General features: G+C 33.2%; 3 protein-coding genes and 1 pseudogene across 3 annotated transcripts; 1 reads left to right on the top strand and 3 right to left on the bottom strand.

Annotated features, from left to right (window-relative positions):
- Positions 1,524–5,165, top strand: LOC105166957 (autophagy-related protein 18c). The gene is made up of 5 exons (XM_011086482.2): positions 1,524–1,814; positions 2,132–2,913; positions 3,584–3,842; positions 4,489–4,612; positions 4,831–5,165. The coding sequence occupies exons 2-5, from the start codon at positions 2,137–2,139 to the stop codon at positions 4,922–4,924; spliced, it is 1,254 nt and encodes a 417-aa protein (XP_011084784.1). The 5' UTR covers positions 1,524–1,814; positions 2,132–2,136; the 3' UTR covers positions 4,925–5,165.
- On the bottom strand, positions 5,624–8,586 carry LOC105166956 (quinone oxidoreductase-like protein 2 homolog). The gene is made up of 6 exons (XM_011086481.2): positions 8,188–8,586; positions 7,660–7,768; positions 7,448–7,539; positions 7,041–7,299; positions 6,369–6,512; positions 5,624–6,019 (listed from the first exon to the last, which is right to left on the bottom strand). Exons 1-6 carry the CDS (start codon positions 8,535–8,537, stop codon positions 5,924–5,926), a joined length of 1,050 nt encoding a protein of 349 aa, XP_011084783.1. The 5' UTR covers positions 8,538–8,586; the 3' UTR covers positions 5,624–5,923.
- LOC105166953 lies at positions 10,359–11,964 on the bottom strand (annotated as a pseudogene).
- LOC105166955 (cytochrome P450 714A1) lies at positions 12,091–17,110 on the bottom strand. Its single transcript, XM_011086480.2, has 5 exons — positions 16,696–17,110; positions 14,008–14,234; positions 13,492–13,742; positions 12,640–13,006; positions 12,091–12,548 (listed from the first exon to the last, which is right to left on the bottom strand). Exons 1-5 carry the CDS (start codon positions 17,033–17,035, stop codon positions 12,117–12,119), a joined length of 1,617 nt encoding a protein of 538 aa, XP_011084782.1. The 5' UTR covers positions 17,036–17,110; the 3' UTR covers positions 12,091–12,116.

Genomic DNA, 22,263 nt, shown 5'->3' with positions numbered 1-22,263 from the left:
TTTTTTAATAAGTGAAGAATTTAAAAATTAAAAGTAGAGTATAAATTAATATATATATATAGTAGATACACAATATATAACATAACCAACAATTCATATACTTCTTAAAAGAAATTGACAAATGTATATATATATATATATGTTCTTAACCAAAAGTTAAGACATTTTTAGAAAAAAAAATGAATAAATTCATTTTATCATATTTTTTAAGAAAACATTTTAAAAAGAAACCGATATATAATTATTTATTTTTATCTAGAAAAATATTTAATAACTTATTTTTTTTACAAAATTAATAACATGTTTGCATGAATTTTTTTTGTGCATTTATGGCACTCATAATTAATCAATTTTGAGTCGGTAAAAAACAATAAAATTTAAATTATTTAAACTCATTAATCATATTTTATTTTATTATACATAAAAGATATTTTTTCAATTAAGAATGTTTTAAATAAACTTAAAATACAAAATTATTAAAAAAAATTCCTTGAACTACAAAAATATATAATATAAGGGTAATATTGTCTAAAAATTTTATTGTATGGGGTAAGTGTTATATTTGTTAGTTTAGGGAGTAATTATTACATGACGAATAGTTTAAGGGGGCAAAGTGTATTTTACTCTTATTTAAATTTAAATATAGAATAAGAGAGAATTTTTTAAGTGGCAAAATAAAATTCAAAAAGACTACAAAAATACAGCAACTCACGTATGTAGGATTTTGTATTAAAATAAATAAATAAAAATTGCTTTGAAATAAAAAAGTAATTGATAATTTTAGATTAAAATAATCAATAAATATAAAACTATGAAATAATTATTTAATATCAAAATGAATTTTGAAGTGTATTACTAACTAAATTATCTAAATAATTTTTTTTAATAAAGACAAATAATTTAAAAATAAATAATATTTTTTTATATGACGCTCACTTGAATAATCTCTATATCTCTGTTTTATTTATATTCTTTATTTTATTTATTTTTACTTATCATGAATTAGTAAATATTTACAAAATCATCCGTAATATATTTTAATAATTTTTAATCTAATAAATTATGCACACGTCAAAAAGCACAAATGAGGCAATTCAAGACCTACGTAAGGTAATCAATAATATCTTATTTTAATGGTTACGGCTAATATTTTAAAATAAATTTGAAATTATGGAGTTCAAGTTTTACTGAATGTGTGCGTATATGTCTCACCTTATGATGAATTATTGAGTTATTGTAATTTGTATTAATTATATTGACATATTGATTGAAGCAATATATTATTAAGATAAGAAAAATAGGCAGGGTAAAATTGTCATATCATACAGTTGATCTCGGGAGAAACGATTTCTGCTCTGGCAATATTACTAACGAACAATAAGATCCATAAGAAATTAGTAATTTAATCCAAATTATTAGGTGCGTTGATTTTCCTCTCTCAACACGTGTCGTGATCTTATACGGTGACCTTCCACCCTCCGTCTCTTTCTCTCTCAAAAATTTTCTTCCATATCCTGAATTTGTCTCACTATTCCTCCCATCAAATCTTTTTGGTTTTCTCTCTCTAGAAATTCTATGCTGAACTTTCGAACCCTCCGCATCTATACAGATTCATTGATATAGACTGAGAAGTATAAATAGATGTGTTGGGATTTAGGGGTTTTGACGCGATACGGGGAACAGTTTCTGATTAAATTTGTTTAGCGTAATTAATGCGTGGAATCGTGCATTAAAATGGAGGTCTCATGATTGACTCGCTGAAAATTCTGCTTGATGACGGCCAATTCCTGGAAATTCTATAGTCATTAAGCTCTGTAAGTGATTGTTTTCGCTCTTAGGAAGTAAATCACGGTGAATCCCATTTTTGTTTCCTGGTTAGCACAATTTCGTGTATTGTATCAATGAAATCTTTTTCTGGGATCCGAATTTCTTTTGATTATGCTTTGCCATATCTGACTTATCACTCATATGTTCGAAAAATATTTATGAGTTCCGCATAATCTTGCTGGCAACTTCTTGTTGCTTTCTATATTTAGGTGGAATGTGATTTCTTATCCATGCTTGGAAGATTAGACTTAAGTTGTATTGTGTTTCTATATTCTAAAATCGTTTAACTTTTTGGTTGTTATAGTGCTGATGACTGTTCATTTGGACTCCATGACTTCCGCTGTATCGACGTCTAGAGGGATATTTCCACCTTCTGGATTTGGTGTTTATGAGCCGATGGGTAGGGCTTCTGGCCCTCATCTCCAACCACAGCCTGAGATTGGAGACAATGATGAAACTGAGTTATATTCTGTGTCTTGGAATCAGGATTATGGTTGCTTTGCTGCTGGCACAAGCCGTGGATTTCGTATATATAGTTGTGATCCTTTCAAGGAAACATTCAGGCGTGATCTCAGAAGTGGGGGATTTAAGATTGTTGAGATGCTGTTTAGGTGCAATATATTAGCTCTTGTTGGTAGTAAAGCCAATACCCATTACCCTCCAAATAAAGTTATTATCTGGGATGATCATCAAAGCAGGTGCATAGGCGAGTTCTCATTTAGATCTGAGGTTCGTGCAGTTAAGCTAAGACGGGACCGTGTTGTTGTTGTTCTAGAGCACAAGATATATGTTTATAATTTTATGGACCTGAAGCTTCTTCATCAAATAGAGACTGTAGCAAATCCCAGGGGACTTTGTTGTTTGTCACACCACCTGAATACGTCCGTGTTGGCCTGCCCAGGCCTGCGACGAGGACAAGTTCGGGTTGAACATTTTGGCTTGAATATGACAAAAATAATCAATGCTCATGATTCTAAGATTGCTTGCATGACCTTGACAATGGATGGGCTGCTTCTTGCAACTGCCAGTATGAGAGGCACTCTGATAAGAATTTTCAACACAATGGACGGAACTCGATTACAAGAGGTAACATGCTTGAATTTATTCTTGTGTCTTTCATATTAGTGGGTTTGTGCAGCACTCAATATGATTGAAATGTTAAAAGTAATAAGTTCAGATCTTTCCTCTCCCTTTCTGCTTTATAATTACGCGGTGTTTCATTTTGCTAAAAACAACCATTTACTGTTTAAAAAGCTTCATCTTGGGCTTCTCGGAAAATAGGGGAGCTAGATATATCATAGTTAAACTTTATATATTATTGTCAGATTTTTTCATGTGGGAATAAAGACATGGAATCGGCTTAATGAGTCGGAACTTTGGCTTTTCTATCCTCCTATGTTTTTCTGGAGAAGTTACCAGCTGCTGGCTTTTTAGAATATTCCAAGTCTATTATTGTTTATTTCTCAAGATTCCTATGAAGCTGTAAGCATGCCTTTTTGCTGGCACATATTATGTGCATCAGTCCTAACTTGTGCTACATGTCACAATGTCATTAGCCATGTGAACGGTATCCTGACTGTTGTGATGCTGTGTTCATTATGTAAATAGTTTATGGTTTGCTCCCTTGACTTGATTGATACTGCTGCTTTGGTTGCAGAGCTGTTGATCCGAATTCCCAACTGCATCTTAACATAATCTGTATTATTGTCATGCATTTTGTCATTCTTTCTTATTTCATCATTGTTGTTCCTTAAAGGTACGCAGAGGGGCAGATAAAGCTGATATATACAGTATAGCACTGTCTCCGAATGTTCAGTGGTTAGCTGTGTCCAGTGACAAAGGTACAGTCCACATTTTCAGTCTCCGAGTGCGGGTGGTTGGTGAAGACAGGACAGCTGATTCCTCTGCTACTAAAAGTCCAGCATTGCTTTATCAGATTTCTTCAAACGCCCTTGATCCTCTAATTTCTCCAAGCACTGGTGCTAATCCTGGTTCTTCATTCTCATTCATGAAAGGTATGACAATTGTATATGCGAAACTTATTCTGGTTACAGGCAAGTCCTTGCATGGAGTGGCTTAAACTTAAGTTGAGTGCCTGAATATATATTTGCAACTTTATTTAAAATGATAAAGAGGTGAGTTTTACACATGAAGTTTACTGATAATCCACTGATGGTGGGCATTCTTCTGTGAAACCAAGGAACGGTGAAATTATTGAACTGAGGATATTTATGCCTCTAGAATTTTCGGGTTTCTACTTAATGAAGTCAACTAATGTGGTGCAAGATTGTATTAGTTAATGTACAATGTTTACAAAATGATGAAGACCAATCTATGGTTCTAATAAACTTTAATTCTGATTTTTCATTCTAAATCAGGATTGTAACTGCATTTGCAACATTTTTGACTAAATTAGTAGGATCATATTCCACAGGAACCCAATATTCAAAGACACCGACATCCTAGTGTATTTAAAATGCCTGCCTCTGTCTGTCCTCAGCAATGTGCATATCTTGCTTAAGTATTAGTGACCGAATGGTTTTCTCAAAATGTTGCTCCTATGTTCAATGTTGCACTTTCTGGCTACTAATATTGACGCAATATTTCATATTTTAAACTGGAAGGGATTTTTTTCATCTCATGTTTTTGTCAATTCTCCAGGGGTTTTACCAAAATATTTCAGCTCAGAATGGTCATTTGCGCAGTTTCACTTGCCAGAATGTACACAGTTTATTGCAGCATTTGGTTCTCATAACTCTGTAATTATTTTAGGCATGGATGGGAGGTAAGCCCACTCTGTCGGCACTTTCTTTTTACCTCAGCTAGTTTCACATCCCTGTTTGTGCTATCTTGCAACTCAATAACGTAAAACACATTATAAGGATATTGGTCAGAATTGTTGACAACCAGTTAGATTGTCTCATCAGAAATAATTGGAAGTACAAGTAATGATCAGGTTTCTTTCTTTTACTTTCTTTCATTTTCTGTTCGGGCCGCGAGCAGTTTCTACAGGTCCAGCTTTGATCCAGCGAAGGGTGGGTTGATGGTGCAGCAGGAGTATATCCGCTTTCTAAAAACTGAAACAAGACCCAAATAGCAATACGGTGGTATCCGTGCTATATGCTATTGTTTTTCCTGTGTAAAATGCGCAAATGATCCTTTGAATGTATATATCATGTATCTATTCATCACATAACATTTGTTCCTGATGTAAATACGCACAGAACTAAATGAACAAACTAATCTGTAAATAATACTTACTTGCCTATGCTCCCGTATGGTTGCTACAGAATCCTACAGATATAAGGACAGAATGCATTATTGTATTTCCATGTTAATATGCTTCATGTCAGTGCTATTTTAGGTGTAACACCTGATAATGTTGACTATTTCCTCTCATGAGAGCAAATAGTTATATCATGTTATTGGAGGAAGAACAATTAGCGCTACAAAGAGCGTATTAGGTCCGTTCCTTCGGTCATTCTACTCGCCCGCTCCCTAAACCGACGTATTTTTTCTGCAAGCAGCACTGATCGTACCGGAATTACCCCGTGGAGAACCATTATAAGTATTGCGGATGAGTATTGCTTTTCATCGGCGACAAATATTGGACGTTGATGTAATTTCAACGGGTTAGTTGACAAGGTGGTCAACTGATTGAACTGACTCGTACGAATCGTCGTTTGGCAGTACTATGGTCCCAGTATACACATCTAGCCATGGAAAAAAATTCATTGTTCTTCCCAGTATGATGCAAGTTATTAGCTTCATAAAAATTCATTGTTCATTTCCAGGATGATGCAAGTTACAAGCTTCATTTATCAACAAGTGCACTTACCAGCACAACATTGTCCACACTCTGTATCGACATAAGAAAGATCCAACAACAATTGTGTGTCGAATTCTTGTTTCATGTACTACAATATGTTTATTTCCATGAAGCACAATTGAATGGCAATACATAACCTTATTAGTACAAGTATTGTCAAGGGAAATCAGCAGCACTATTGACACCTAGAATCATACAAGAGGCTGATGCTACCACATTTTGGGCTTTATAAGAAATGCATGTGTTTGCTCCATTAGCAAGACGCAACTAAAGCTTAGACCTCGTAGTTTTCTGGTCATCGAAGGCAATCAAAACCTTTCCAATTGCTTTTCTATCTCTGAGGGCAGCAAAAGCAAGATTTGCCTGTCAAAACCAAAAACAGAGCCCTTAGTAAATTTCCTGCCAAAACCTGCCAACTGAATACATTAACAAAGCAGTTCTGGGAACCATATGATCCTAGATAACCATCAGATATAAGAAATCTCAAGAAGCCAATGTCTTGCTTCAAATGCCAATATATACAGAAAAAATACCCTTTCCTAGTATTTTCATAACATTATAAGTGAGCAATATGAAACTGAAAAAAACTTTGCAGCTAAGAGGCAGTGAGAAATTTACAGTAACCCAGCATGTGAAAAATTTGATATTGCTTCTATTTCACTGGAGATACTGTTTCCTGTCAAAATAAGAAATTGTTGTATTATTTACTCACCTTAGAAAGGCTAAAAGTATGGGAAATCTTGATGGTAATCAATCCCCTAGCCAACCAGGATAGCAGCTCCTTTAGGGAATCTTGCAGAACATGTGGTCGATAGATGTTATAACTTCCCCAATAGAGTCCATGAACCGTCCAGTTCTGCAAAACAAAGTATGTGCTGACAGAACAGCAAAAAAGACTGCTAGAAGACGAGCTAGAAAGTGTTGTTCAAACCATTATGAGATTCAGCTAATAGACACCAAATGTGTCACATGTGAGAATTGATTTAATGTTGAATCTGTTCAAAGCAGTAAGGATCAGTTAATTGGAAGAAGAAAGGAGAAGGAAGGGAGGCCCTTGTCCAGCAAGAGTAGGAAATAATAAAATTCTTCTTTTGATAATGATTGGAAAAAGACTGAACAAAACCCCTCATTCCTTCACCAACATGTTCAAAAATATATCTCCAAGGGTCTTGATCCGCACATTTATATTCTCTACTTTTAGTAACATAAACCTTGCAAGTATCAGTTTTGAATGTATAAATAACTAATGAGAACTATGTTTCATGAAGATTTGACCTTTTCTTTTGTTATGCTAATACCTTCTTTCATTAATGTTGCAAACAATCTACAAAGAAACCAATAACACTGCCAGACATTTTATATTATAAAGCCTTAAAGGTAGTACCTTAACAAGAGCAATATTTGCTGGGATTACAGGTACTTCACCACTTGCAAACCCTATAACCAAGATTTGTGCTCCCCAGTTCAACAACTTCAAGGTTTCTTTTGTAAGCTTGCCTCCAACCGGATCATACAAAACATCAACTCCTTTCAGCCTTTTCGACTTTAGAAACCCCTTCACACTTTCAATGACATTCTCTTTGCTCACATCAACAACATGATCTACACCCAGTGACTTCAGAAATTGCGCCTTCTCATCTCCCCTACCAGATGGCAACCCAAGACTCAATTATGCCACTACAAGTTTCCACGGGTAAAACTAAAACCCCTCGTCATGCAGAAGGATGCTACTCTAGAATTGGAACACGAGTTTTCACATCATAATAGAGTATGTAAAAAGGACGTGGTTACCTAGCAACAGCTATAACAATGGCACCACAGACCTTGCCAATTTGTACAGCAGAAACACCAACTCCTCCAGCTGCACCAAGAACCAGCAACACCTACATTTTCAACCATAAATATACCACATATTCCTCATAGGCTCATACACACAATTGTATGCCAAAAATAAAAAGAGTATTGAACTCTTGTAGACAAGATAGGCACGAGCCCAGCTCTACCTGACCAGCACACAATTGCGCTCTATGAACAAGTGCAACATGTGATGTACCATATGCGACTGGAAGTGCACCAGCGGCAACCAAGTCACATCCTTCAGGCACCAGAAACCTGCACGTCAAGAAATTAGTGAATTCAACCACAAACCTGCTTATTGTTTATTATGATTCATTGTTTATTATGCTCTGGTAACACACAGAGAACTCATATATTTGGTTACTTTAGTTGATGGAAAATGTAGCATTCAGCAAATACCGTACAAAATTTAGCAATAAGATCAGTTCCAGAATAGAAAGAAAATTCTTAGAGGAGGCGCTCTTACTTTCTAACTCTTCTTAGGCATTTATTCTGTAGGAATTTATTACCTACATTTCTCGCAACACCTCCATAATGAAATTTCCCCGAAACAAACAATAATTTGGTCAGAACAAAATACTTAAATACTCATGAACATTTCATGACTTCCCGAGGCAAAAACTTCCATCAAAGCCCAAAATTTGGTTTCCACGTTAAAACATTAAACTGCTTACAACTCGGATTCATCGGCGACGATGAATTGAGCAAATGATCCGCGAGCAGCGAAAGAGCAAACTGGATCCCCGATTTTGAACTTGGTGACTCCGGGTCCCACAGCCTCGACGGTGCCCGAGTAATCGGAGCCCGGAATAAAAGGCAACGGCAGCTTCTCTTGGTACTTACCGAGAATTTGGAGGTAATTAGCGAAGTTCAAGCTGGTTGCTTTGACACGGACTCTGACCGCCGTCGGCGAGTTGAGTTGCGGAATCGGGTAAGTCGTGGAGATGGTTAGGGCCGAGTTCTCCGCCCCGTCGGGCCGGACTGTGGGGTCGCCCAGATTTCTGCAGAGTAAAGCTTCCATCATTGCTCTCTCTTCTCTCTCTCCCTGTTCTCTATCTTTATCAACTGTGGAAATGAAGTTCAATTATATAAAATGAAATATTAATTAACAAAACACAATCATCATCATTATTCAAAGCTTACATTAATGAAGTTACAAAAATAGGCCTTCTCTTATAAAAACAAATATACTATTGTGAATATATGTAATATGAATACATACATATTTCTTGACGATGATTCTCCTGATATTTTATAATTATAATATTTATTAATATAATTTGTAATCTGATCTATAAATACCATTATGTAATTTATCTGTAGATAAAGTTTTAGAAGAAAAAGAAAAAAAATAATACATTTTTTTCTTATATACTATTAAGAGTGATTGGCTAATAAGTTTATAACAATACCATCTCTTTCTAATAATATAAATGTGACAAAGGGTATATTTGACTTTTTGCTATGATCTTGTCTCACTTTGTCGCCTCCTACTCTCAATTGCATCGCTTAATCTCCTTGTACTTTTATTGGATTCTTTCTTCCAAAATTAATTGTAGGAATAATTATATCATCATCTGATATTTGTGGTATAATTATATATACACTATTCATAATTTGATAAATTACATCTAATATTTTTCATTTTACTACAAATCATTTCCTTAGTCAAAATTCATTATGAGTCAAAATAAATCTTACGGATAATTACATTCTCCTCCCCCGAGGTTTGATGTAATTACACATAAACCTTTGTGGTTTGAAAAATTATATGTCACTCCTCTGAGGTTGGCTTCTGTGTAATAAATAAGTCAATTCGTTAGTCTAAACTCACTGAACTTGTTGATATTAATAAAAAAACAGTGAATGAATTAACATTTATCCCTTCTTGATTTACTGCAGGTCAAATAATTTTTTTGAACTAAATTACCCTTGTAATGACGAAATATACCTCCTCACATACATTAACACATGAAGATGTACAAGGGTAATTTGATCATAAGAAAAAATTATTTGACCTGCAATAAGTCAATTAGGGATTAATATAGATATTTTACTAATTTTTTTTTTAATATCAACAAATTCAATGAATTTTGACTAGTTGATGGATTTATTTGTTAGAGGGAAACAAACCTCATGGGTGCTAGATGTAATTTTTCGATAGGGGGTCTTCATGTAACTAGACCTAACTTCATGGAAGGAGAGTGTAATTGCCAAATTGAGGATAAAGTTATACATAACTCCTCATATGCATTAATATGTGAAAATGTACAAAAGTAATTTGATTAGAAAAGATTTATTTTACCTGTAATAAGTAAGTAGTACGTCAATCAGAGGTAAATAGAGATTCATTTTACCTGCAACTCGATAAACTTTTATTAACAGGGGGATTTATTTTAGACAAAAACAAACGTCAAATATACTAAATATAATTTTACAAACCACAAAAGGTGTACATGTAATTATATCAAACTTCAAGAAAAAAAACAATGTAATTATCCCTTAATTTTGTAAAGTGATTAATTTAGTTAAAAGGAATTTATAAAATAAAATACTTATAATAGAAGTAAGATTCTTTTCCATACTTCCTAACATCTCTATGTTATTACTCAAGAATTTCAATTTAAAATATAATCATTTAAATAGTAAAATAATATTTATAATTTGTAATGGCAAAATAATCATTATGAAAATAACTATCGTATAAAAATTATGCAAAACTTATATGTAGAATAAATACACTTTGTACAGCATACAATAATTTTTTGACAATCAAATACGAACAATAAGATTTTTATATTATTTCAAGAATAACATTATCAGAACAATAATATTACTCTACCGAGATAAAAATTAATCAAATAATTTGCATATAATATATATATATATATATATATATATATTGGTGAATTGAAGGGGTATAAATACAAGTAAACCACAAGATTTGTGATGCAGAGTAGCAGCTACAGATGCTTTACTATGATCAACTGCAGCAGTTTTACAAAGGAGGATCAGTTGAGATGGTAACACCGGCATCTCCCAAATGGCTGGAAAACTCGAACCAGGACATGAAATCATCACCGAAGATCATAGCACCAGCTGCTAATGCTTCGGCACCAAGACCGGTTGCAAAGCCAGGTGGCCTATGCCCTACTGTTGCTGCTATAGATTGACTAAAATTATCCGTTCTGGGGAAAAACGTCGGAAGGTATCCAACGTTAGAAGGAGGCAGCGGTGGTGGTGGAGTTCGAGTACGGTGATAGATAGGTCTCCTCCGCCTCCGGGTGTATGGTAGTTTGGAGGAGTTGATAAAGGCTGGTTGCTGGAGTGTGTTTAGAGGCAGATGGGGCCTTAAAAATTGTAAAGGTCCATATTCGGTGGCTCCTTCGGTACCACCACAACGGTCAGTGGGACGAAACATGTCTTCACCACTGCATTGACTTATTTCAAGTCAGTGTTGGAGCGTGGAGTCTGCCTTTTATTTCCCCACTTGGAAAACTTGTAAGATTCAAGTTAAAGACTTCCTAACCTGGATATGTTGCACCATACTGTTCACTTTCTTCCGAAATTCGGATCGATACGTCCACAAATCCCCGAGGCTTGTCCGAATTCTTTTTCCTCAGCTGAAAGCTCCCTACTTCGTCAACATGTCCTGAAACCTCCGTTTTACCATAGTACTTCTAACAACTCTTTCAAAACAATGGTAGCTGTTCCCAGGAGCCTCTCCCTGAGAAAAAACCGGCTCTCGACTATAAACCTCAACGTGGAGCGCCAAGTCTTGAAATGCAGAATCAGAAGCATCAATAGACATAGAAAACTTGGTTTTCCAGAAGGGATTCGTGCTGCCAGAAGCATCGACAGTAGTGCAATACTTGTCGTTCGTGTTAATCCATCCGACAGCAAACCACTGGAGCCTCCACAGTGATGATGTTCGTCGGAGGCCTTGAGCAGAAATCAGGCAGACTTCGACCCGTAGTTTCGCCATCTGCTGCCGATCTTACCTGTGAAATTGAGAAGAGCACATGTTATTAGGCCAAGAAAGGAGAAAGCAGAGGTATGCGTGTTTGCAGCATTGGAAGGCTACCTTGCTTAATGCTAAGGAAATAAATGTATGCTGCAAATTATAAGGTATTGTCTTTTTCTGAACAAGTCATGAGTAATAATATTCTAAGGTTCATAGTAGAAAAGTTTTGCACGTATGAAGGAAATTTTAACCAGATTGGGATTTGTCAGACTTGAAATAATTTTATAATAAGTACATTACACTTGCCTTATAATTGATGTACATTTCAAAAATCAGCTAAATCTGATTTGGCTAAAAAAATTTCCATGTTGGGAGTAGTGATGACGGTTATTGCAAATTAAGGACAAGGAAACACTTTTTCGGGCAAGATAATTGAAAGAATTTAATTATCTTAATTCTGTTGAATGTCGAAAATTCAGATAATTATGTTAATTGTATTTACTACTATGTAAAGATTCTTATATATTTTTTAGTGGTTAACAATTATTTTCAATTAGAGAACATTACATCAAAATTTCACAAGCTAAGCATATAAATAACACAAGTACCTAACTGAACATTCAAAATCAAGAACCATATCTATTTACCACATCGTTGGACAAGTAAGTGAACACCTTGTCCAGGCTCCACAATCATTCTATAAGCTGGTGAATGCCTATACTTAGGCGACAAACACAGGGTGAACTTGGACACAATAAGTGCGATCACAATTTTGAGCTGAACTAAGGCGAAATTCCGGCCGAGGCAAAGCCGAGGGCCTAATCCGAACGGGATGTAAACTTGTGGCAGTTTGCAAGCTCTAGTGATGCCATTTGCAAAACGTTCTGGATTGAACTCGTTCACGTCTGGGCCCCATATATCAGGGTCCCTGTGTAGGGTTGGGATCAGAGTCCATAGGCACACACCTTTCGGCACGACAATGTGGCCGATTTGCGTTTCTTGGAGTGCCTCCCTCGACACAAATGCTGCTGGGGGATACAATCTCAACACTTCTTTAATGACCATTGTAACCTGCATAGATTAAAAGGCAAAACTTTGCAATTCTGAGACAATTTCGAATAATGATCATAACAATCGCTCATACAAGAATAACAACATGTACCGTTTTCAATTTGTGCACAGACTCCGCATCCAGTCCACCACTAGTGTCCCCACAGACTTGAGCCATCTCAGCCCGTATCCGGGCTTGCCATTGGGGATGCAGGGCCAGCAGCATCAAGCACCAAGACGCAGCAACGGCAGTGGATTCGTGGCCCGCAAAGTAGATGTTTTTGCAGTTGTCAACTATGAACCTCTTAGATGAATCCTTGCCCACTTCACCATTGATGGCACCCTCAAGGATCAGCTGCAGCAGATCCTTGTTCTCCTCCTGGCATTCTCTCTCCCGCTCCTTCACTACTTCCCATATCAGCGTTTCTATCTCTTTCTCCAAATGCTCGATTTTCTTTTGCTGCCCTGTTGGTAACAATCTGCATGTGTAATTAAAAGACACATTTATGAGAAAACGTTCTCTTCTGAGAGGAGTAGATTTTTTTTCTACTCCAGATCAGGTTTGGCTTTGTTAGGAGTTGGGAGCAGGAACATAGGGCATACAAGATCAAGAGAGCAAATCGAAATGCAAGAATACCACAAGTTTTATGTTGTTCGAAGATCTAATGTCATGAATCACATGAACAAATAGATGGTCGTCCAATAATACTATAAAACTAGCTACACCCCTGTAAAATATTGTAAAATTATCAAGAAGGGCAAAAATAACTTAGGCTCGAGCTCTTCACTCCTACAAGCTTTAATCCAAATGAATTACATAGCGAGAGAATTACGAATGCGTACATGAGTGCAAGAATTGTACATCCGACCGGACCTCATTTGTGTAAGAATTTTAAAGATACATAGAAGGGGTGTTTTTTATGTGTGATAGCTATATACCAAAATGTCTAAGAGGAGTACATACCTAAATGCATGGGAGCCAAAGAGGAAGCTTTGCTTAGAAATGGCCTTTTGAAGGGTTCTAAGCTTGGAGAAAATCTCTTTTCCTTTCAAGTAAGAGCTCCCAAAACATGCTTTTGAGATCACATCTGCTGACAGACTCCTCAAGTCCTCCTCTGCTTTGATCTCTGCCATTTTGCCACCCTGCGACTCTATGCAGCCCTCCCATTTCTTCGTCAACGACTCGGCGGACTCCACCATCAGCCCCACCATTCCCTGCCGTTTACACAAAAAAGAAAACTCCGGTTTTTTCTTACATGATTTCAAGAACTAACGAAAATTCGTAGCGAGACTCGAGACTTCAGGTTTAGGGATGATCACCGCGTTTCATCAAATGAAAGGGTATGACATCCCGAAACTCAGAATCTCACGTCTTACGAAGAATAGCTCGATGAACTAACGTGAGTCGATGATGTTTAAGTATTTGGTATTGTCTCAATCAGACAATTTTGAACTTAGTATTAGAGTACTCTTTTTTTACCTTGACCTTGTCCATGAAGAACTCAGGTGCAACAATTTTCCTCTGTTGTGCCCAAATGTGGCCGTTGGACCTCAATATACCATTGCCGAGGATGGGTGCAAGCTGTTTTGTGACGTAAGAAGGCTTCCCTAGGTCCGAGGAAACACAGTGGTTCATTTCCTTCACTAGCTCCGGATGGTTCACGTACAAATGTTGCTTGTTTCCCGTCGAGTACGTGTAAATCGGACCTACATCCACCAAATAACCAAAAGTTTGTAGATTCGCACTTCTCTAATTTGCAAACACTACAAAAACAATAAATTTAATATTTTCTTATATTATAAATCACTACGGCTTAAAATTCATGATAAATTATCTATTGATTAAATAAAATCAAGGGTAAATTACCCTTAGAACCCCTCTTAAAAATGTGAAATTACACTTTTTTAAAAAAAAAATTCAAAATTACACTTAAACCCCCTCCGAAAAATCTCTATTCATCATTGTCATGTATATTTTTGTACTATAAGAGTTTAAATGCAATATGGAATAAGGTTAACATCATTATAATTTTGTACCTTTTTATAAGTATAAATTACCATATGAGAATGCTAAATGGGGCAAAAGTAAAAATTTATATTATATTTTTTGTTGATATCAATATTTTTCGTGCAAACTTTTACAAAATGAGATCAAGTGTAAACAGTGAATTTTTTGAGGGGGCGTAAATAAAATTTTAAAATTTATTTTGAAACAACATAATTTCATATTTTTTTGAAGGTATAAGTATAATTAACCTTAAAACTAATACAAAAAAAATTTAATTTTAATTATAAGAATTAATATTTATTATGATGATAATTATGGGCAAAATATTTGGGATGATATTTCAATTTGGTTGTAATAATTGCCTCATAATAGAGGTGCAAGATATGGGCCCACATAGTGTTTTCAACCTATAAACGTGAAAAGATTCCAATAGCATATTCAGTTAATATCAAAAGAAATTTTTGAGTACGTGTGATTTTATGGACCACTTTGCTCATCGTAATTAGATGATGATGTGATGGTGATTGAAAACCACTCCAACATCAGTGAGAAGTTGACCTACCCTACGACCTCACTGCTTCCCCACCATAAGATGATACGATGGTCACCACTAAATCCACCACTCTTCCTATATATCTGTGCAGGTTCCAAATTGGACTAGCTAAAAATGCACCAACCCACAATTTTTTCATTTTTTTTGGTTGTGTGAAAGAATTTAAGACCCAGAAATCATATTTTTTTTTGTTTTATTTACAAAATATTTTTATATTTATATTTTTTGATTTATGAATTATTTATATCTTTTGGTGGGTGTATGTATAATTATTCAAAATATAAATATAATAATCCAAATATTCTAATACACTCTTCAGTCCTCTAAACGATTTTTGTCCAAATCATAAAACAATCAACGTGGAGCAATACTCTAAACTCTTTTGTGGAATTCAAGTAATTAAGTGAGTGGCCCTAAATGAGCACACTATCCATGTGAGAAAACATTCATAATTTCTTCAAAACATAAATGACCTAAAAACACAAGATTGAAAGCACATGCATCTGTCCTCAAACTTTTTCCCACACCATGTTGATATTTTGGAACATTGAATTTGAATGTTGAGTCTATGCCTTTTTCCTCATTAAAAGTTGGCATGTCCCTTCACCAACAGTGCATCACACTACTCCTTGTTTCCTCACCATAACCCATAGCTGTATTATGGGACTGGAAATATAGTTCCAGCTAAAGTGATGGTAGTATTATGTGGTGTATCAAGTCCTAAATCCAAGGCGGGTTCAAGAGTTTCTTGGCAAATAAAATATTGGAGAAATGATGAAAAGACTTATGATTAGAAACAGTATAACCCAAAGCATCATTCGTTGGTAAGGGAAGAGAACAAATTATTCGAATACGTAAGTTTCTGATAACAACAAACCAAAACCAAAACCACCTTTTTCCAACTTCGTTTTTCTCTTTTTCCACATTTTAGATGATTTAATTTGATTTTTAAAAAATGACAAGTTATACAAAAATTTAATTAAATGCGATGAAAAATTCGAAATATTTAAAAAAATAATAATTATTATATTTATATAAATTACTCCTGTCTTTTAAATAATTACAAAATCACCCTAAAAGAAAGGAATAATTTATGACGTTTGGGGTGTATATGTAATTTTTTAAAAATAGAAATAATTTGTATAAATTGTATTGAGATTCCTACTAATTTGCATGCCACGTTTATAATAATTAAAATATCAAGGCGGCACTTCAAAATAATATTTTTTTACCTAGAAAGGATTAAAATATTAATACATTGAAAATTATATATCACCAAAAACCTACATTTAATATCATTAAATGCCCTAATAAAAGTTCAAACTCATATTATTATAAGTATGGTAATATTCCAACTCACCCACCACAAGTTTTGGTGGTTCAACTTTTGAACTCTTACTAAAGTTTGATAAAAAAATAATATCAATAAAATCACAAATTCTTATTAATGTCTAAATTTATTTATTAGATAAAAATAAATATTAAGAATATTAAATATAATCTTCCACACATTTCAAATCTCATTGAAGAGTGGTGTAATCATCCCAATAATTTAGGGTGTGTGTGTGTGAGAGAGAGAGAGAGGGGGGTAAGGTACTAAGGTTTACCGTATTGTCTTCTCCACTGTTCAAAGTAGGGGAAGAGGGTTGAGGTGTAATCATGGGCCACGAACTCATCACCATCATTCTTCCCACTGCTTTCCTTGGCTGATTCTTGGATTTTCTGCATCTCCCAAACATTCCCATACAGAAGCCAAGGCTTTGGCCCTTTTATCCCTTGTGCCTGAAGCTTCCTCCGGATCCGCCACGGCTTCACCCACAGGATTTCAAGCAAGTACAAGGGCAAACCAGGAACAAAAACAAGAACCACAAGACCATGTTTGTTTGTGAGGAAAAGGACAGCCAAAACCAGAACAAGAAGGAGAAGAAGAAGAAGAAGGGCCTTCATTTCTGGCTTTTTCTTGACACTCTACACTAACAATTTCTAATAGTAGTATATGTGGAGATGACCAAGTACAACCACTGCTTCAGCTTAACTGCTTATATAAGCTTAGGTAATAATTCATTTTAATGTATCCAGTCAACATACATACATACATACATACATACATACATGTTGGAGAATTTTACCAACCAGGGAAAATTTTTAATATTTTATGATTATTATATAATTTTAAAAAATAATAATATATACTACCTTTTTTTTCAATTCAATTAATTACTGGAGTAACATATATTATTAGTTAAGTGCTGGGATAATTATAATTACACATATATCTACTGGAAACGTCCATATTATTCACGCAACTCATCACTAGTTTTTGCCAAATTGTATAAACAAATCATAAATTATGGGATGTAAATGTCTTTATTTCTTAACGCCTCATTTATTTTTGCATTAATTAGGTTGGTAAAGCGCTCAACACAACCTGGTAAGGTGTTTATTGCATTATGAGGGTCCAATTTTTCTTCTCAAAACCCGATATAAATAATCACTATTTTTCTTGAATAACTCGTCCAATTGTTATTCTACTCAAAGAGTCTAAATAAATATAATAGAAATAGGAATAATTACATTTACACCTTCTCACTTATTATTTTTTTACATAAACCACTTATACCTTGTAAATAATTACATAATCCAACCCTGACAGTCTTTAAAAATCTCAAAATACCCATATCGACCCAACCAAATTTTAATTTACTTTTTCAATGATAAAAATCCTCTCAAAGTTTTTATGTAATTACCAAAAGCTACAGAAGGTGTCAAAGTAATGTACATGGGGATAAGTAATAATTAAAGTTAAAAGATTATTTATATTTTTTATTTATAATTAAATTTCAATAAAATTAATAAATAATATTTCAAAATAAATAATGCACTTTATATAAATCATATTAAAATTAGTAAAATAAATAAATTATTTATTAAAAAATATTTTAAATTATTAATTAATTATTTTTAAAAAAATTATTCCTTCTTCCCCAATTCTACTGTATTTAATAAAATTAAATTTTAAATATAAATAAAAATAAAACTTTTATTTTTAAGATTTTAAAATAATTTAAAAAATAGTTTTGTAACTTAAATTATAACCTAGTAACTAATTTTTATTAATATTTTAATTATTAAGAGGTCTAATTTTATATATAGATTCAATTAAAAAATTAATAAAATAGTCATATTATTCATCTCCATATAAATTACTTTGACGGCCCCTCTATCTTTTGATAATTACGAAAACACCATGAGAATATTTGTTTTTATTAAAAAAGTAACTTAAAATCTGACCGGATCAATAGAAGCATTTTGGGTTTTAAAAACTACCAAAGATAGTTTTTGTAATTTTTAAAAAGGTAAGAGTAATTTGTGTAAAAAAATAATAAATAAATAAAAATAAATTTAATTATTCTATATAATTAATACATAACTATTTTTTATCATGTCATTCAAATCATTCATAATATAAAGTAAATGAAGCCTAAATATATTAAGTTTCAGCATCAACTTAGATTTTTAGGGCTTCATTAAATGTAATGTGGGCTATACTTCACGGGAAAAAGTATTATTTTAATTCGTTAAGTATGCTTAATTTTAATTTTAGTTCAATAACTATGTATATTTTTGTTTAGGTCTAGTAACTTACGAAATTGCTTACTTTTTAGTCTTCTCGCAGATTTTCTGACAATTTTACCCCTATAAATGCATATAGACTAAAATTACCTTTCAAAAATTGCATAGGGGTAAAATTGTCCGAAAATCTGCCAGATGACTAAAAGTAAGCAATTTCGTAAGTTACTGGACCTAAACAAAAATGAATATAATTATCAGATTAAAATTAAAATTAAACATATTTAACGAACTAAAATAATATTTTTCCCTACTTCACCCACCGAAATTGAATTACATGACACCCAGAGGCTCCGGATGTTCCTAATGGACCCGACTCGCATCGTACTCGGACCCTTCTAACAAACTCACCTTGACCAACATTCTGCCCGCTTGTCCCCATTAGATGTTCACACGTGGCACCGATTTATACCGCAAATTATTATTTACTCTCACCAAAATTATACTATGATTTTATTTGCTTTCGTGTTGATTAATAATTCTGTTATGTTTTCTTTTTCTTAGTCTGTGACGTTACCCTGCAGGCCGAGTTTTGATCATATTATATTCCATTGTAGCACTTGATGCTGCTAATAAGGCTGCCTAATTAGTATTTTAGTTCATGTCCTAATTAAATCACATGTCATCTTAAACGAGGTTCTCTACGATTTAGACTTGTTCTGAATTGTGATCTGATCGCTAGCTGTTTTTAATAAAGATTTAAGAGCGATTTTGTGCTAAGGTCTAATAAGTAATTCAAACTGGATTATTTATGATTGGCTTACACACACAAGATCCGTTACGCTAGCTAAGATGGCCCTCAACTAAAAGTTTAAGTCAATTTAAGGATTTGATATTGTAAAGGGCCGCGTAGAAGCGATCTGTATATAGAGTGAGATTTCACGACGATAAATGCATACCTGTCAAAGGAATCCTCCAAGTATTTATTAGTTTTTGTGTATCAGAATCCGTATGGACTAGGTGTCAAAAGAACAACTGTTGGGTGAGCATTAAACCAATGGTGTAGAAATGGGTCGCGGGGTCAAACGCGTTAGGTTGCTGCCTAATCCGATAAAAAAGAAAACACGCAAATCTATGAAATGTTTAGGTAAATTCTTGTTTTTTTTCAAGGTATTTCTGTCCTTTTGTAGGTTTAGTGTATTTTCCCCTATGAACATGAGACTTGTACTATTAGACCCTCACACGATTACTTTAAGCAAGTTTTTCACATTTATTTCGTTCTATGTTATATTCAAACGCTCTGTAGCCTTTGTAATACTAAAAGAAAGAAAGAAAGAACGGTGGAATATATGATTGTACAACTATTTAAAGTGTTACATTTCAACACGCTTTCAATAATTAACACTAACTTTATGTTTTTTTTATAGTGGAATATTCCTTTTTTTTTTTTTGATATATAATTACAAGACATCATTTGTAATTACATGTGGAGAAAGACAGAAAGATAAAATTATGTACTATGGTTGTTAAAAATAGTTGTTGAGGATGTATTATGTCAATTTCATTCAGATGACTGATCTAAGATCTTTAATACTTTAGTGATTTCAAAATCATTTGATCATCTTTTTGTCTCTTTAACTACATATTTTTCTTACTTTCACTTATATATATATATATATATTCCTTTTTATATATATCTGATATCTATATTACTTATTTTTCAAAATTTCTTTTAGTCAAAGAGATGAATAAAATTAATAGCCGTTTAATAAATACCCATTTGTGACGGCTAATGATAGGACAATATTTGTTACATGACTATTAGTTTTATGGGTATTTATAATTTTTCAAATAATAAGAAAATATTTATAATCATGAAAAAACTGATAAAAATCCATAATTTAGGGTTAGATAACCAAAAAGAGCAAAAAAAACCCTGTGAAAGAAAAATCAGCGATTTACTTACTTATGTTTTTCAATATGAAGCAAAAAGCCCCATTGTGCGAGTTCATATGTTTTATGTGCCTTTTCTTTTTAAAAAAATTAAATTATCAAATTATATTTATAACCTTATCTAAAAGTATTTGAATTTGATCTGAATCTAAGATTGAAATTTAATTAGTCGATCAATGATCTGAATTTAACTTACTATAAATCAATGGTTTAAAATTTTCAAATATATAAATTAAAATTAAAACTATATATATGTAATATATATATTTTTATATATGCAATTAAAATGTTTGTTTTGTATACAAAGATATGCATAAATATATATACAAAGATACATAGAGCGGCAACGAGAGGGGGAAGGGGGACTTACATAGTACTGGAGTCTTAGGAGTTTTTTTTTTTTTTTTTTTTTTTTGTTCATTTTTAAAAATATAAGTAGATAAATTGCTATTTTTTTTTTATAAAAATTTTTTTACTCTTTTTTATTAATACAGAAGTAAATTATATTTTTCCTCGTAATTCACCCTAATTTAAATTATATAAGACAGATATCTATAATTTGAAGAAATGACCCACGGTCGTCGAGGTACCACTTATAGTATACTATTAGCATTCAAGTATGGCACGACGGAATGGACCCAAATTCGTTCTTGATCAATAGTTTTGTGAAACGTGGGATTTCAAGTGTCGGGACCTCTCAATAAATAAAGCTACACACATTAAAGAGTTATAAGTCGTCATATATAAAAATTAATCAATCGTGATTTCCTTATAGTTTATTAAATTTGGAGGTATATAAGGTATTTTATTTATTTTTTTATTTTTAATATAATAAGATGGTGGGGTCGTGGACCACCTATAATTGTTGGAGGCATTAATTAAGCTGTAGGTACTAATACATATTTTATTATCGATGCCTCTATTTATTTCTAAACTCGTCTCAAAGGGATGTGGCCCTATATTTGTACTTCATAATATATGGTATGTTTATATAAATTATTAATATTTTTAGATGATTACACATATATTTATTATAAATGTCAATATTATTTATATAAAAAAATTATATATCAACAAGTATAGATGTAATTATTCCTAATGATTGTTGGTGCAGTTTTAATATTTGGGCACGTGAGTGAGTGGCTGACAGTTCAAAATCCAGAACCATTATTGTGCAGTTGATGGAAATAGAAAGGTGTCAAAATCTCAGAAAGTGTGAAGGGGAAAGAGGGACAGTTTTGTCACTGACCCTCGCTATTTAGTCTTCCCACGTGCCTTGGACCATTCAAGCAAAGCCTTGCCGGCTATTCAACTCAAATCACGATCCTTACATATAAAAATAAATTTTATCGATATTTTTTTAAAATGAGATCTAATTATATAAATTTATTTTTTATTTTTTTTATAAAATTATAAATACGTTTCTTGAGGGATATTAGTGTAATGTAGTTTATGAGGTTTTTCTATATGGTGTTTGTGTAAAATTACACTGCTGAATAGAGTGTGTATTTGTAATTTTTCAAATATGAAAATTATTTGTGTAATTAGACTTAATTTTAGGAGGTGTAAATATAATTATGGTTATAAAAAATTTATTTACGAGTCTTTTTCTCTGTCATATTATAACATGGGTTTTAGATTCATACATAAGA

This window comes from Sesamum indicum, linkage group LG7 (genome assembly GCF_000512975.1).
Source record: "Sesamum indicum cultivar Zhongzhi No. 13 linkage group LG7, S_indicum_v1.0, whole genome shotgun sequence".
Lineage (NCBI taxonomy): Eukaryota > Viridiplantae > Streptophyta > Magnoliopsida > Lamiales > Pedaliaceae > Sesamum > Sesamum indicum.
The sequence above is the reverse complement of the archived record's forward strand: the minus strand, read 5'-3'. Positions and strand labels throughout refer to the sequence as shown.

What these genes read in the sequence shown, in the direction of transcription:
- LOC105166957 (XM_011086482.2), top strand. Translation starts at nt 2,137, where the DNA reads ATGACTGTTCATTTGGACTCCATGACTTCCGCTGTATCGACGTCTAGA. An exon ending in TTCATTCTCATTCATGAAAG is followed by an intron (nt 3,843 to 4,488) that starts GTATGACAATTG and finishes TCAATTCTCCAG; the next exon opens with GGGTTTTACCAAAATATTTC. An exon ending in ATTTTAGGCATGGATGGGAG is followed by an intron (nt 4,613 to 4,830) that starts GTAAGCCCACTC and finishes GGCCGCGAGCAG; the next exon opens with TTTCTACAGGTCCAGCTTTG.
- LOC105166956 (XM_011086481.2), bottom strand. Translation starts at nt 8,537, where the DNA reads ATGATGGAAGCTTTACTCTGCAGAAATCTGGGCGACCCCACAGTCCGG. An exon ending in ATTGTTATAGCTGTTGCTAG is followed by an intron (nt 7,300 to 7,447) that starts GTAACCACGTCC and finishes GCCATCTGGTAG; the next exon opens with GGGAGATGAGAAGGCGCAAT. An exon ending in ATACTTTTAGCCTTTCTAAG is followed by an intron (nt 6,020 to 6,368) that starts GTGAGTAAATAA and finishes TGGTTTTGACAG; the next exon opens with GCAAATCTTGCTTTTGCTGC.
- LOC105166955 (XM_011086480.2), bottom strand. Translation starts at nt 17,035, where the DNA reads ATGAAGGCCCTTCTTCTTCTTCTTCTCCTTCTTGTTCTGGTTTTGGCT. An exon ending in ACAGTGGAGAAGACAATACG is followed by an intron (nt 14,235 to 16,695) that starts GTAAACCTTAGT and finishes TGGTGGATGTAG; the next exon opens with GTCCGATTTACACGTACTCG. An exon ending in CTGTGCACAAATTGAAAACG is followed by an intron (nt 12,549 to 12,639) that starts GTACATGTTGTT and finishes TAATCTATGCAG; the next exon opens with GTTACAATGGTCATTAAAGA.